The sequence below is a fragment of the Urocitellus parryii genome, chromosome 12 (genome assembly GCF_045843805.1).
Source record: "Urocitellus parryii isolate mUroPar1 chromosome 12, mUroPar1.hap1, whole genome shotgun sequence".
NCBI lineage: Eukaryota > Metazoa > Chordata > Mammalia > Rodentia > Sciuridae > Urocitellus > Urocitellus parryii.
The window spans coordinates 92,570,049-92,581,843 of record NC_135542.1 but is presented as its reverse complement, the minus strand read 5'-3'; the positions used below and the strand labels follow the sequence as shown (position 1 = coordinate 92,581,843).

At 41.7% G+C, this 11,795-nt stretch overlaps 1 protein-coding gene across 1 annotated transcript; it reads right to left on the bottom strand.

Moving 5' to 3' along the window:
• Window positions 1–1,937: 1,937 nt before the first annotated feature.
• On the bottom strand, window positions 1,938–8,736 carry LOC144249680 (uncharacterized protein C2orf78-like). The gene is made up of 3 exons (XM_077791819.1): window positions 8,640–8,736; window positions 4,658–5,422; window positions 1,938–3,853 (listed from the first exon to the last, which is right to left on the bottom strand). The coding sequence occupies exons 1-3, from the start codon at window positions 8,734–8,736 to the stop codon at window positions 1,938–1,940; spliced, it is 2,778 nt and encodes a 925-aa protein (XP_077647945.1).
• Window positions 8,737–11,795: the final 3,059 nt, after the last annotated feature.

Here is an 11,795-nt window from a genome sequence, read left to right as displayed (position 1 = left end):
AAATTGTGATACATATATTTTGGGGTCAAATATCTCTGGAAGTTTCCAAAATGTGGGAAAAGGTGATGTCTCCTGTGGGAAGAGTGGTGAAGATGGTGACTGGCAGTTTTGAGGGAATGGGTAAAAGCTGTTGGGGCTGCTGGGTCCTGCAGCTGTTGGCAGGTTGCTCTTTGCACATGCGCACTCTGCTTGCGTTGGGTGGAGATGGAAGCCAAGGAGTGATGTTTTCCTTGTGAGCTTCGGTTCATGGCAATGGTCCCTGAAGACAGCATCTGCCAGAATCAATGGAAGAGGACCTGACAGGCTTCTCAGTTCAGTATTTAACCCCCTTTCAAGTGTGATCTCTCTCCTTCACCCTCTACCCCAACGTCTCTATGGTGTGCTCTAAAAGCCAGGTTGGCTGCCTGCAGGGGGCCCTTGCCAACACTGAGGACTTGAGGACACAAGCCTCAGATTGAGGCCTTGCTTCTCAACCATTAGTAAAGTGTCAGAGTGGTACTGGCCTTGTGTGTGAAGGTTCATTCAAGTAGTGCCTCTCTGCTGCCCTGGTGCATGGGTGTTGAGTCAATGGTGATTTATTCCAGGCCATGTTCTGGGTGGGCCTCATGCTGCTGAGTTCACTTGGCCAAGTTCCAGTTATCAGCTTCCCTCAGGGTAACTGAGAACCCTGTAACACCCCTGGTAGATTCCCCGTGTTTTGTATTCACCTTTCCCAGCTAGGATCTTAAGTGACCCAATCATGGTGGGGATGTGCCCTGAATCTTATTTTTGAAAATGCCATTCAGGTATACCAAAACTCAGCCATTCTCCATGAGAGTTTTTTGTTTGATTTTTGCATTTCTTCTGGTCAACCTGAACCCGTCTCCTATCATTTTCAACTTGCTTGACATTTTATCATTTTAACCCTCGTTTCAAACATTGTGTTATTGGTCAGCCATTTTGCCAATTCCTGATTCTTCCAGTAAACCCATACATCTGTCTTCTTTTTGCCTTCCTAGTGCTGGATGACATGCCTTCCTCTTTCCCCCATTCCTAGCCTTTACTTCTATTATCCTGGCCAAATTTGAGTTCCTTTCTTCTCATGTAGGCTGTGATCCACACCGCTACCAAAATAAACCACATTTAACAGCCATTCAAACTCAAAATTCCTGTTTATTATCTATTAATCAATTCCATTACATTTCTTTATTCAATTTTATTAAGTTTTAAAAGTATATTGGAATGAGTACATATTCATATGTCTATGAGGACAAATGTTTGATAGCCCAGTGGTAACACAAGGCCTCTTTATTATCTATTAACCAATTCTATGGAATTTCTTCCTTCAATTTGACTAAACTTTAAAAATATATTAGAGTGAATACATTTGTATCTTTGTATCTACATATTTATAAAATTTATATCTACACATGTGGAAAACTATGTGATGCCCAAGCAGTACCAGGAAGCATCTTTATTACTTATCTCTCAAACAATACTATTACATTTCTTTATTCAAGTATATTAAGTCTTAAAAATATATAAGTGAACACTTTTGTATCTATGTACCTCTCTGTATATATACGTATAAAACTATTTGATATTCAAATGGCAATATAAAGCCTCTTTATTACTTACCCTCTAATCAATACTATAGCATTTCTTTATTAAACTATACTACCTTTTCAACTATGAATAAATTCTCATGTATCTATCTATGTGTATATGAGAACACTATTTGGTACCCTTGTAGTACCGAAAGGCCTCTTTATTTTCTAACAATTCTCAGTGGTACCAGAAGGCCTCTTTATTATGTATTAGTGAATAATATTACATTTCTTTGTATAAGTTTATTAAACGTTGAAAGCATCTGAGAATAAATAAATGTGTATCACTCTATCTAGATATATGTGGAAAACTATTTGGTCCCTAAGTGGCACCACTGATCTTAGCAGCTCTTACATTGTGTAGCCATAGTAGCGAGAAATCTCCATCTCTCTTTCCCTCTCAATGAAACACTGCACTCTCCCCAAAGCAGTGTACTTGGCAGCATTCTCACGCTCTTGTTGAGCCTTCTTCTTCATGGCTTCCCGCTCTGGCCTCTGCTGTTTGGTGATGGGAGTTGATACTACTTGCCCAGCAACATTGGGTTTCCTCCATGGAATTGGTTGTAAGGCAAAGTCTTGGAGGAGATATTGGTTTTGAGGCTTGGGCGGTTGTGACTGGGGCTTGGTCCCAACCCTGGGAATGGGTTGCCAATGAAGAGAAGTACAAGATGATGTTTTGTAGGGTGCAGGCCCAGAAGCAGCAGACCAAGGGACACTAGGCTGGGTAGAAGCGCTCACACGTGACTGAATGGCATGAGTCAAAACGGGGTGAGCTGGCTTGGCAGGACGAATCCAAGATGGGTTGGCAGTAGCTGGTTGGGATGTGTTGACTGCCATGGGTTGAGCTGAGCTAGCAGGGCCAGGCTGGGCAGGGTAAGCCCCAGTGGGTCTCCGTGAGGCCAGAGACTGTGGCCTCCTATTGATTACTGGTCGAGGTGGAGGTTTCTCCTGGGTCAGAAAAGGCAAAGGTACCAATTTGACCTTCCCAGGTGGTGGAGGCTCACCAATGGATGGAGCGGGACCCTCTCCTTCAGCACTGATATCTGGATTCTGGGCTTTGACTTGTGATTTCTCAGGACCCTTAACCACCAGCCTTGGTTTCATAGCTGGGCATGTACGGGGGTCTTGGGTACTGCCTGAGTTTCCCGGGGCCCGGGAGGAAGAGAGCCCAGTTTTCTTGTCATTCTTCTTCCCCAGTGCATGGAAAACCTGCACCGACTCCACCATGTGCATGCCGAGACAGCTCCGAGGCTTTTTAAAGGACTCCTGGCAAAGCTCAGGTTGGTTCCTCTTCCGCTTTAGTTTGGGCACAGTTGTCTTCTCTTCCGCCTGGACTCTGTTGCCTGGCTGCTTCCTCTCCTCGGCTTTCTTGGAATTTTTTTCCCTGGTTCTCTTGGTCTTTTCCTGCCCATGGCCCTTAGCCTTGCTGTTCCTGCTGGATGCAGCTTCCTGAGCTTTGCTGTTAGAGTGCTTGGCTGTGTGCACATTGGCCCTACTGCTGTCTGTATCCCTGTGAGCAACTTCTCCTCCTAATGCACCCTCTAGGTCCCTTAGCTGCATTTTGGCCTGAGGAGTTCCATGAGGAGACTCTGAGGCTTTATGTTTTTTGTTCCTCACTGGATCACTAGGACCCTTTAAGGCACTTGTGATTTCCTGCCCCTGATTCACCATGATGGATCTGGTGTCATTGGAATTTGTTATTGTGGGACTTTCAGCTTGGTCAAGGTCTTTCAAGGAATCGAAAAGCTCAGGAAGTTGAATATCCCCCAGCAGTGCAGTGAGGTCTCCAAAACAACTGCTAAATTCAGTCCCATTTTCAAGTGTGCCTTGGTCCTCAAGACTCAAGCTACTCCTTTCTAGAAGGGTATTTTCAGAATGTGGCTTCTCCTCTTGGTCCAGAGGACCAACGGAGGCCAGAAGCTGGTGGATTTCTGGGATGTCTAAAGGGAGTAGTGGAGGATCCTGGTTCTCCATGGCAATTTGGTAGGCATCCAGCGGCTCTGTGAGCATGGTGTTAATCTCACACAAATTCTTAATCTCTGTTTGTTTCTGGCTTTGATTTGGGGGCAATGCCAAGAAATCAGTGGAACTCTGGACTGGAGTGATTGTGGAAATGTCCCCAAGTTCAGTTTGTGAGTTTTTCTCACTTATTTGGCTTTTTCTGTTATTGCAGATGTATGAGAATTCTGGAGGCTGTGGAAGACAAAATGTCTGACTTGGAGGTTGCAATCCCAAGGAAGCCTCCATCCCTAGGGAAGTTTCCATCCCTGCAAAGGAATCAAGGACGATGGTAAGTAGGATGCTCCCCCTTCCCAGCTACACACTATTCAGGGAAACCACCAACTGTGGAGAAAGCATTTCTATTAGCTCTTTTAAAGGACCACTGACAGATATCTGTTAAGAGTTGCATATTAGTTACAGGTGATCCCTTGAAGTCTTACTTTTGGGCTGGTTCATCACCATGGCAGCATGGGTTTCTGGTAGAGCACTTGTCTCCTCTGTGGGAAACCCAGAAAAACTCTTTCATGAAGTCTCTCGTTCTCATATAGGGGCCTCTCAATTCTCTCCACTCTCCCCAGAATGTAAGAACACTTAACACCATGAACTAGGAGAGGGTGGAGCTGTTGCTCATGAGATCAATGTGAATGGTCGTGGGTTTTGGACTCCTGCTTTGGGCAGCATCTCTACATACAGAGGTTAAATCCTGCAGTCAATTAAGGGACAATTAAACTGTCACACCCTGATATGTGTTGATGTATTTTTCTAAACCAAAGTACAATTAGGGAAATATATTTATAGTGTGGTTGTGCAGCTGGACTGAGTGCAAAAATAGTGAACAGCCGCTTCCTTCCGTGTGCTCCTAGAGGTCTCTTAAATGCATGGGTGGCCATTATGCTGTGCTGCATGCTTCTCTTACAGAGTCTGAAAATGGGGACTGCTGAACAAGATTGTGGTTAAAATCTCAGCACTTGAATTCTAGGGATGTGTGGACGCACAATTACCAGCTGAAAACTGGACCCTCCATTCGAATGGTAATCTTATTCCTTCCCCTTTTTGCTGTTTGTACTCACCTTGAAAATTTGTTCCTTCTATACTCTGAGTGGACACAGAGTAGTAGGTCACAGGTGTAGGGACTGATGGTAGGGCATTTGTGGGCTGAACTTCCTTTAGCACTGTCACCATTTCTGGTTGAGGGGCAGCGGCACTACTTCCTGCATATGGCACAGAGCCATAGGATTGCAGGCAGGGCCAATGTTCTCCAGAGAGCAGAGTCCCCAGAGAGCTTTGATCATAGTAGTAGACCTGGCTTCCTTCTTGGTGGGGTAGTGAGAGGCAATGTCCTTGATTTGGAATCTGAGGTAGTGTCACCTGGACAAGCCTACCCGATAGTAGTGGATACCCAGGGATCATGACATTGGCTTCGGAAGTTTTGTCATCCTGGAATGCCATAGATAGGGAAGAATCTGCTGTAATCTGCCTTAACCTGACAGTCAGATTAAAGTCCCTGAGTGAAGATGAGCTCTTTTCAGCACTTCCTGGGATATACCACTCAGAGATACTTGGACAGGGGGCAGGTGCCATGGGAGTCTGGTTCCGGCCAGTAACCCCAGACACCATGGCTGTGCTAGCATGTTGATAAAGGGAGGCACTGCCCATGAGTGGCTGGAAGGAGGTGCCACAGGTTGAGGGCAGTAACCATGCTGAAGTGGCAGCTGGAGCAGAGGCTCTGGAGAAGTTGCAGACACTTCCTGTCAGGGAAGCTGCATTGGTCACCACAGGAAGAGAGAGCTGCAGAGAATCAGCATTTCCATGTAAAGAAGAATTTTGGAAATTTTCTGTAGGAAGAAGAGGGTGGTGAAAATATTGATGAGACAGGCAGATTCTTACAATAGTCAAGAAACAATGACATCTTACTGTTGTAGTAATCAGGAGGGCCCTGATTTCAATAATCATTGAGAGACCCCAAATCACTCCATTTAGGATGGCTGCAAGTACTCTTCTGATTACCTGCCTTTTCTCTCAAATTGGGCACAGAAGTCCCAAGTGGTCTGCTTCACACATTGTTCCCTATAAGCATCCTTCTACCTGTCCTACCTTTCCTTTGAGCCTGCACTAGTATTGACTCCTGAATTGGCCCTAGAACTGAAGTATTTTCGAACTCAGAGAAAACCCCAACATTACCAGTTAGCAAATGAGTACACCAAGGGTCAGGGAAGTGAGACTGACTTTTTCAGAATCCGCAACAGATTATGGAAACTTTCTCCCTGGCCAGGACTCTTGTTCCAAAGACCAGAAATCTGGAGATACAGAAATTTGTTTTTCCCTGTTCATAGAAAATCGTACTGATATCACCACAGTGATCTTTAGTATCTCCTTTTGTTTGTCCAGGTCACATGATATTTCCTAGAGTTCAGTTTGACCATCCAAATGATAATTTAAGCGTCATTCTTTGCCCTCTTTCAGCCTAACTGCTGATCCTACATGAAAATGACTACCTGAAATTCAGTTTCTCAAGAAATGCTTCTTGAAAGAAATTGAAACATGCGAGGCCCTGGGTTCAATCCTGAGCACCATGTAAAAATAAATAAAATAAAAGTATTGTCTTGAGCTACAACTGATAAATAGGTATTACAAAAAGTTTCATTTGGAGGGAGTTACAGTATGTTCTGTAAAGATAGAAGCAAAAGTCAAACACAGCTCAGAACTAAAAGGAATGACTACGTAGTAATGAACATATGGATATGAGCAAAAGTGAGTGTATATGAAATTTGCTAAGAAATGAGTTCTGTTATCATGCATACAATATTATGAAAGTGAATGTTTCTCTTTGATTTTAGTGAATACTCTTAATCAAAACAAAGCTCATAATTGAAGGTGAGTTTGAATGCATTCTCAAGCTGTACATATAGACAGAGAAACTATACTAAAAATGTGTGTAATTTTAAGTAAAGTGAACACAAATTTGAAGTAAAGTGAACACAAATTTAAGTAGGGTGAACAGATGGGTAGCCACGTGGAGAAGCGAAAACTAAAGCCAAAACCCATGATGAATCTGGGCATGCTGTGGTGGGCCTCTGGTCCCAGCACCCGGGAGCCTGAGGCAGTGGGATTGCAGGAAACCAGGAATTCAAAGCCACTCTGGGCAATTCAGCAAGATCCTATCTGAGAAAAGAAATAAAATATCCTGGAGATATAGCTTGTGTAGCATGCTTGCCTAGCATTCATGAGACCCTGTGTTCAATCCTCAGAACTGGAAAGAAGAGAAGAAAATAAGAAAGAAAGAATGAATGAGAGGAAGGAAGGAAGGCATAAGGAGCAAGGCAGGGAGGGAAGGAGAGAGAAATGGAGGGAGTGAGGGAAAGAAGAAGGGAATGAGGACAGAAGGAAGGACGAAAGAAATTTTGTACATACTAGAGAAAAAAACAATAAGTGTAAAGTCATTACTGTTCTTGTTTCTCTTCCTCTAAGGATTACCAACACCAAATAAAAGACATTAATTCCACTAGGTAGATATTTCAATTAATATAAACACATTTTCTGATAATCCTTTTGATTATTCAAAAAACAGAAAAAATGCTTTAACAAAATCATAGAAGCCTGGTTTATTATCACATTTAGAGAAAAGTCTTGTCCCTAAAGTCTGAGAAAACCATCACAGTATAATAAAATAACAAATTTAAAACAATTTTTGTCTTTTATTCTGACATTTTCTTCTCCCATTTATATTAATACAAAAATGTTTGAGCTACCTTACACCCCAGCCCCAAACAATTATTTGAAATGTAGACAAAACAAAACGTCTTCACATAGTTATTTAAATAAACTTGGAATTAGAGATGTGAGCTTGAATTTTTATTCTTGTACAGTTCTTTCTTTCGGTTCTTAGATTTAGAAATCATCAATGACCATTTGTATATTGTCTGTTTTAGAAAAAAAAAACTGTTGTAAAGATGGAAAACAGCTTCACCTTGACAGCTTATATCACACAAAGGAATGTGTCCTTCTGATGCAGGTTTGGACAAAACATGTTTTAGAAATCACTGTAGTTTAAAAATCAGAACAAAATAGGACACGGAAATTGCCATTTCCCCAGCTCTGTCTAGAACCACTTTCCTTGGCATGTTTGGAGGAAGAATCATTTCTAAAACATACTTCTAAAATGTTCATGTTCAAACTGTCAACATCATCTGTGTTGAAAGCGATCATAGAAGAACTCTAACAGCCAAGTGTGACTTTTCTGATAACCTGCTTACCCCAGTGATACCCTCATTCAAGTCTTAGTTTCCTTGCTGGTCTGTTAATCTAAACATTCTCTAAACCAGCCTCTGGGAACATTCACTCTATGCTGTCTGTTGGTTTAAATAAAATCTTTGCTTTTCTTCCACATCCATCCCAACCAACCTCTTTTTTTCTCAACAACATCATTCTCTTCATCTCTATTTTTCTAACATTTTCTTCTCCTTTATTTTTATATTTTCTTCCTCCGCCGAGTTCCTATTGCCGTGTGCTTAAACAGTCACAAACTTGCTTTCCCAAGAACATCTGCCTCCTTACAGCCCTGTCCTCCTGCTCCTCTCTCCCTATTTCTCTTTTCACCTAGTTGAAACAGAAAACTCCCAAATATGTGAATGTCCCTTTTATGAACGGCACTAAATTTGAAATACTGAAGTAGAAATCTTTTTGAAGGGAAACTGTTACAGAGGAAACCTCTTGGTTTCCACCCTGCCTAGGTTTTGTCTCTTTCAGTTGAAACAACACAACCATGAAATCGGATTTCATTCTCTATAAACACGCCCCTCAAGATGCAAGAAAAGTAAGGGACCAGAACATGGGCAATCTGTTATCCTCATGTAGCAAATCAGGAAACAGATTTTGTGAGAGAGTAAGATAGTCCAGTTCTATACCTAGTACATGTCAAATTCCAAATGAAATTAGGTGTCCAGATTTCTAGTTCCATCCTTTCCCCTATTATTCTTAGCTCTTTTGACTCCATTAGTAAATTGAGGCAGGTAAAAAGTCTAATAAAAAGCTTTAAAAAGTTTCTTTACTCACCTGACATGGTCAGAGAAGAGGTCACATCAATTGTAGATACAAAGGATGAGGAGATCACCCTAGAGGATGCGTGGGTGGCTGAGGCTAGAGAATGCATGTTTCCCAGTATGGAGTTCACTGGTCACTGTTTACTGGCCACACTAATGACTGGTTACTGGTCACTGGTCACTGGTCACTTGCGATGATTCAAATTTGTTTACAACTACATGGCAAGCCTAAGATTCTAGCAGGTGGCAGTAGGTTTGGTGGGAGAATGATGTCACAAACCTGGCCGTTTAAAGGTATGAAGTAGCCAATAGAGTGGTCAGACTCCGAAGGAGAAGGTGGGATTGGGTGGGGAAAATGACAAGAGAGTTGATTGGGTGGAGAAAGTGACAGGAAAGTTATAATAGAAACTAAATGGCTCAGTTCTGGTAGGTGAGCCCTGCAGGAGGGACATAATGGGCTCACCCCATGGCTCCCCTCCCCCAGGCTCTTGTGTTAGGGATATCATCTCTGTGTTCCTCTTAAATGTTCATTAAAATATTATGAATATGTTATAAATTATGTTTCACACTATAAGAGGTAATAGTAATACATTACTTTATTAACATATGCAGTTAATATCCCTGGAGATGGAAGAAAGAGACATCTAGGTTGAGCAAGTATAGTGGTTCTGGAACCACAGAAGTTGATTTGATTATTGAAGTTACTGCAGTATTCAAGGATTCAGAAAGGGGTTAAAAAGTTTTTTTTTTTTTCCCTATTTGTAGATGGACCCAATACTTTTATTTTATTCATGGGTCAAGTCCAGTGCCTCACGAGTGCTTGGCTAACATTCTACCACTGAGCCACAATCCCAGCCCTAGGGGGAAGTTCCTTGAGTGCATTCTCTGGGGAATGATGTGGCCCAAGATTCTCTTTAGTTTCTCCTAGATCCCTGTTTTCTTTGGCCTGGGCTGGGCCAGGTTAGACTGGTAACTCTCTTCTGCTCTCCTTCCCCCATCCCTCTTCATTGTAGACATTTTTTCATGGACAAGCCTTGAGTCTGCATTCTTGTACACATTGATATTACTTTATTTTAACTTGCAGAAGCAGGGGTCTTTTTTTCTGTGAGTTGATTCTTTGAAAAATGAACTCTGAACAATAGCAGAAACTCTAGAGAGGTGGAAGACTTAGTTGCCTGTAAAATTTCCCTCTCTGGAGTTTTGTTGTACTCCTTTAACTTATAACTCCCTGAGGACAGCTCCTTGGCCATGTAGACTTTGTGCCATCAGCCTCTTTCATATGTGAGAGGCACTGAGGATCCTCTCTCTCTCCTCATGTAAGAGGATCCAGTGTGGCAGTTACTGTGACTTCCTCCCCCATGCAAACAGCCACTATAGAATCTTGGGCTTCTCACATTCTTTGTCTTGCATGTTTGGGTGGCAGGCCAGGAGAAAAGTTAGAACATTAAGAGAACATAAAAAAGTATGGATAACATAAATAAAGGAGAGGGTAACATGGACTTTTAAATTTTAACTTTTTGTTAGAAACAAGTTAACTCATTGAGGTCTCATTTTGTGTTAATAAAAGAGGCAATTAATTTTTTTTTTTTTTTTTTTTTTTTTTTTTTTTTTTTTTTTTGCTGAGTGGACGGGTCCTTGGAATTTAAACCAGGGACACTTTCCCATTACCTCACATCCCCAGCCCTTTTTATTTTTCTTTAGAGACAGGGTCTCACTATGTTGCTTAGGGCCTGATGGATTTGTGTAGACATGCAAAGAGAGGCTTGTGGAAAAAGCATTGTGGTTATGCTGTGCACCCAAGTAAGAGGTGTGTCTGTTCAGCACAACTTCATCTAAATTGCTTTTGCTTTTGATCCCCTGGAGAGTGTTAGTTTCACCACTTTCTCTTGTAATGTGATAAAGTCAGTCAGGACTGAATTGGTAATAATATATATATATGAGTACTGAGCTGGTTTGGGGGAGTACAACTGGGATTTATTCATTTTTCTTGGTGGTAACCTTTTTTTTTTTTTTGTGGTGGTGGGGGTTTACCAGGGATTGAACTCTACCACTGAGCCACATCACCAGCCCTATTTTATGTTTTATTAGAGACATGGTCTCCCTGAGTTGCTTAGCACCTTGCCATTGCTGATGTATGCTTTGAACTTGCGATCTTCCTGCCTCAGTCTCCCAAGCTGCTGGGATTATAGTCGTGTGTTTTTTAAAAAAATAATATTCTGTTAGTTGTCAATGGACCTTTATTTAACTTTTGGACTTCCTTAGAGACAGTGAGTAGATAGTGTGATTCACAATGTCAAGAACCCACAGGAAATCAAGCGCATATATAGAAAAAATTGCTCATAAATAAAGATAAATATTGCATTTACAGGCCTATTTTTCCCATCTCTTACACTGCTAATTATGGAATATATATATCTATCTATCTATCTTTTTGCTGGTTGTGTGTGGGATAATTCTTAGCTAAGAGGGATTGTGAAATGTTTGGTGGTATAAAGATATGGCTTGGAGTATGTCAACTTTTTCAGGGTATATATTTTTTTCTTTTTATCTCAGTTGCATACCTCAGATAGCTTGCTTCTATAATACTGGCATGTAATGTGAGACTAAGAACTTTTTCAGGGTATATATTTTTTCTTTTTATCTCAGTTGCATACCTCAGATAGCTTGCTTCTATAATACTGGCATGTAATGTGAGACTAAGAACATACAGTGAGTATCTGTAAGCCAGATCATTCCTTATGTTCTCTTAGGAATCAAGGGTATCCCCAGCTACTATAGGTTAAGGAGATGGAGATGATGGAGACGGGTGCAGACCTCATGAATTCAGCAAAGCCTTTATTCAGCTATGGAGTCAGGCATCAGATGGGCAGACTTTTTGGTTAGAAATGGCTGCTGGTCTGGGTTTATATAGGTTACACACTGGGAGGTAACTTACCCATTGAAGGCTTTAACAGGACGTGGGCATTCAGGAAAAAGGTTGCAAAAACTAGAAATTTGTTTTTATTGGCAGTGTTTTCATAGGGCCAAAATGGAGGGTGCATTGTCCTATCCCTGAGAATGGATATATTGGGAAAGGACCAATTCTTGCCCCTTTCCAGGGATTTCTTGTCACTGAGTGATGTTTGCTTCCTTCCCAGGGATTTTTATGTCACTGGGAAAAAAAGTATTG

Excerpts from the sequence above, each read along its gene's own strand:
- LOC144249680 (XM_077791819.1), bottom strand. The coding sequence starts at position 8,736 with ATGCATTCTCTAGCCTCAGCCACCCACGCATCCTCTAGGGTGATCTCC. Across the intron at positions 5,423-8,639 it reads CTCTTCTCTGACCATGTCAG|AAAATTTCCAAAATTCTTCT; the intron begins GTGAGTAAAGAA and ends TTCTTCCTACAG. Across the intron at positions 3,854-4,657 it reads AGAAGGAACAAATTTTCAAG|GGATGGAAACTTCCCTAGGG; the intron begins GTGAGTACAAAC and ends ATTCCTTTGCAG.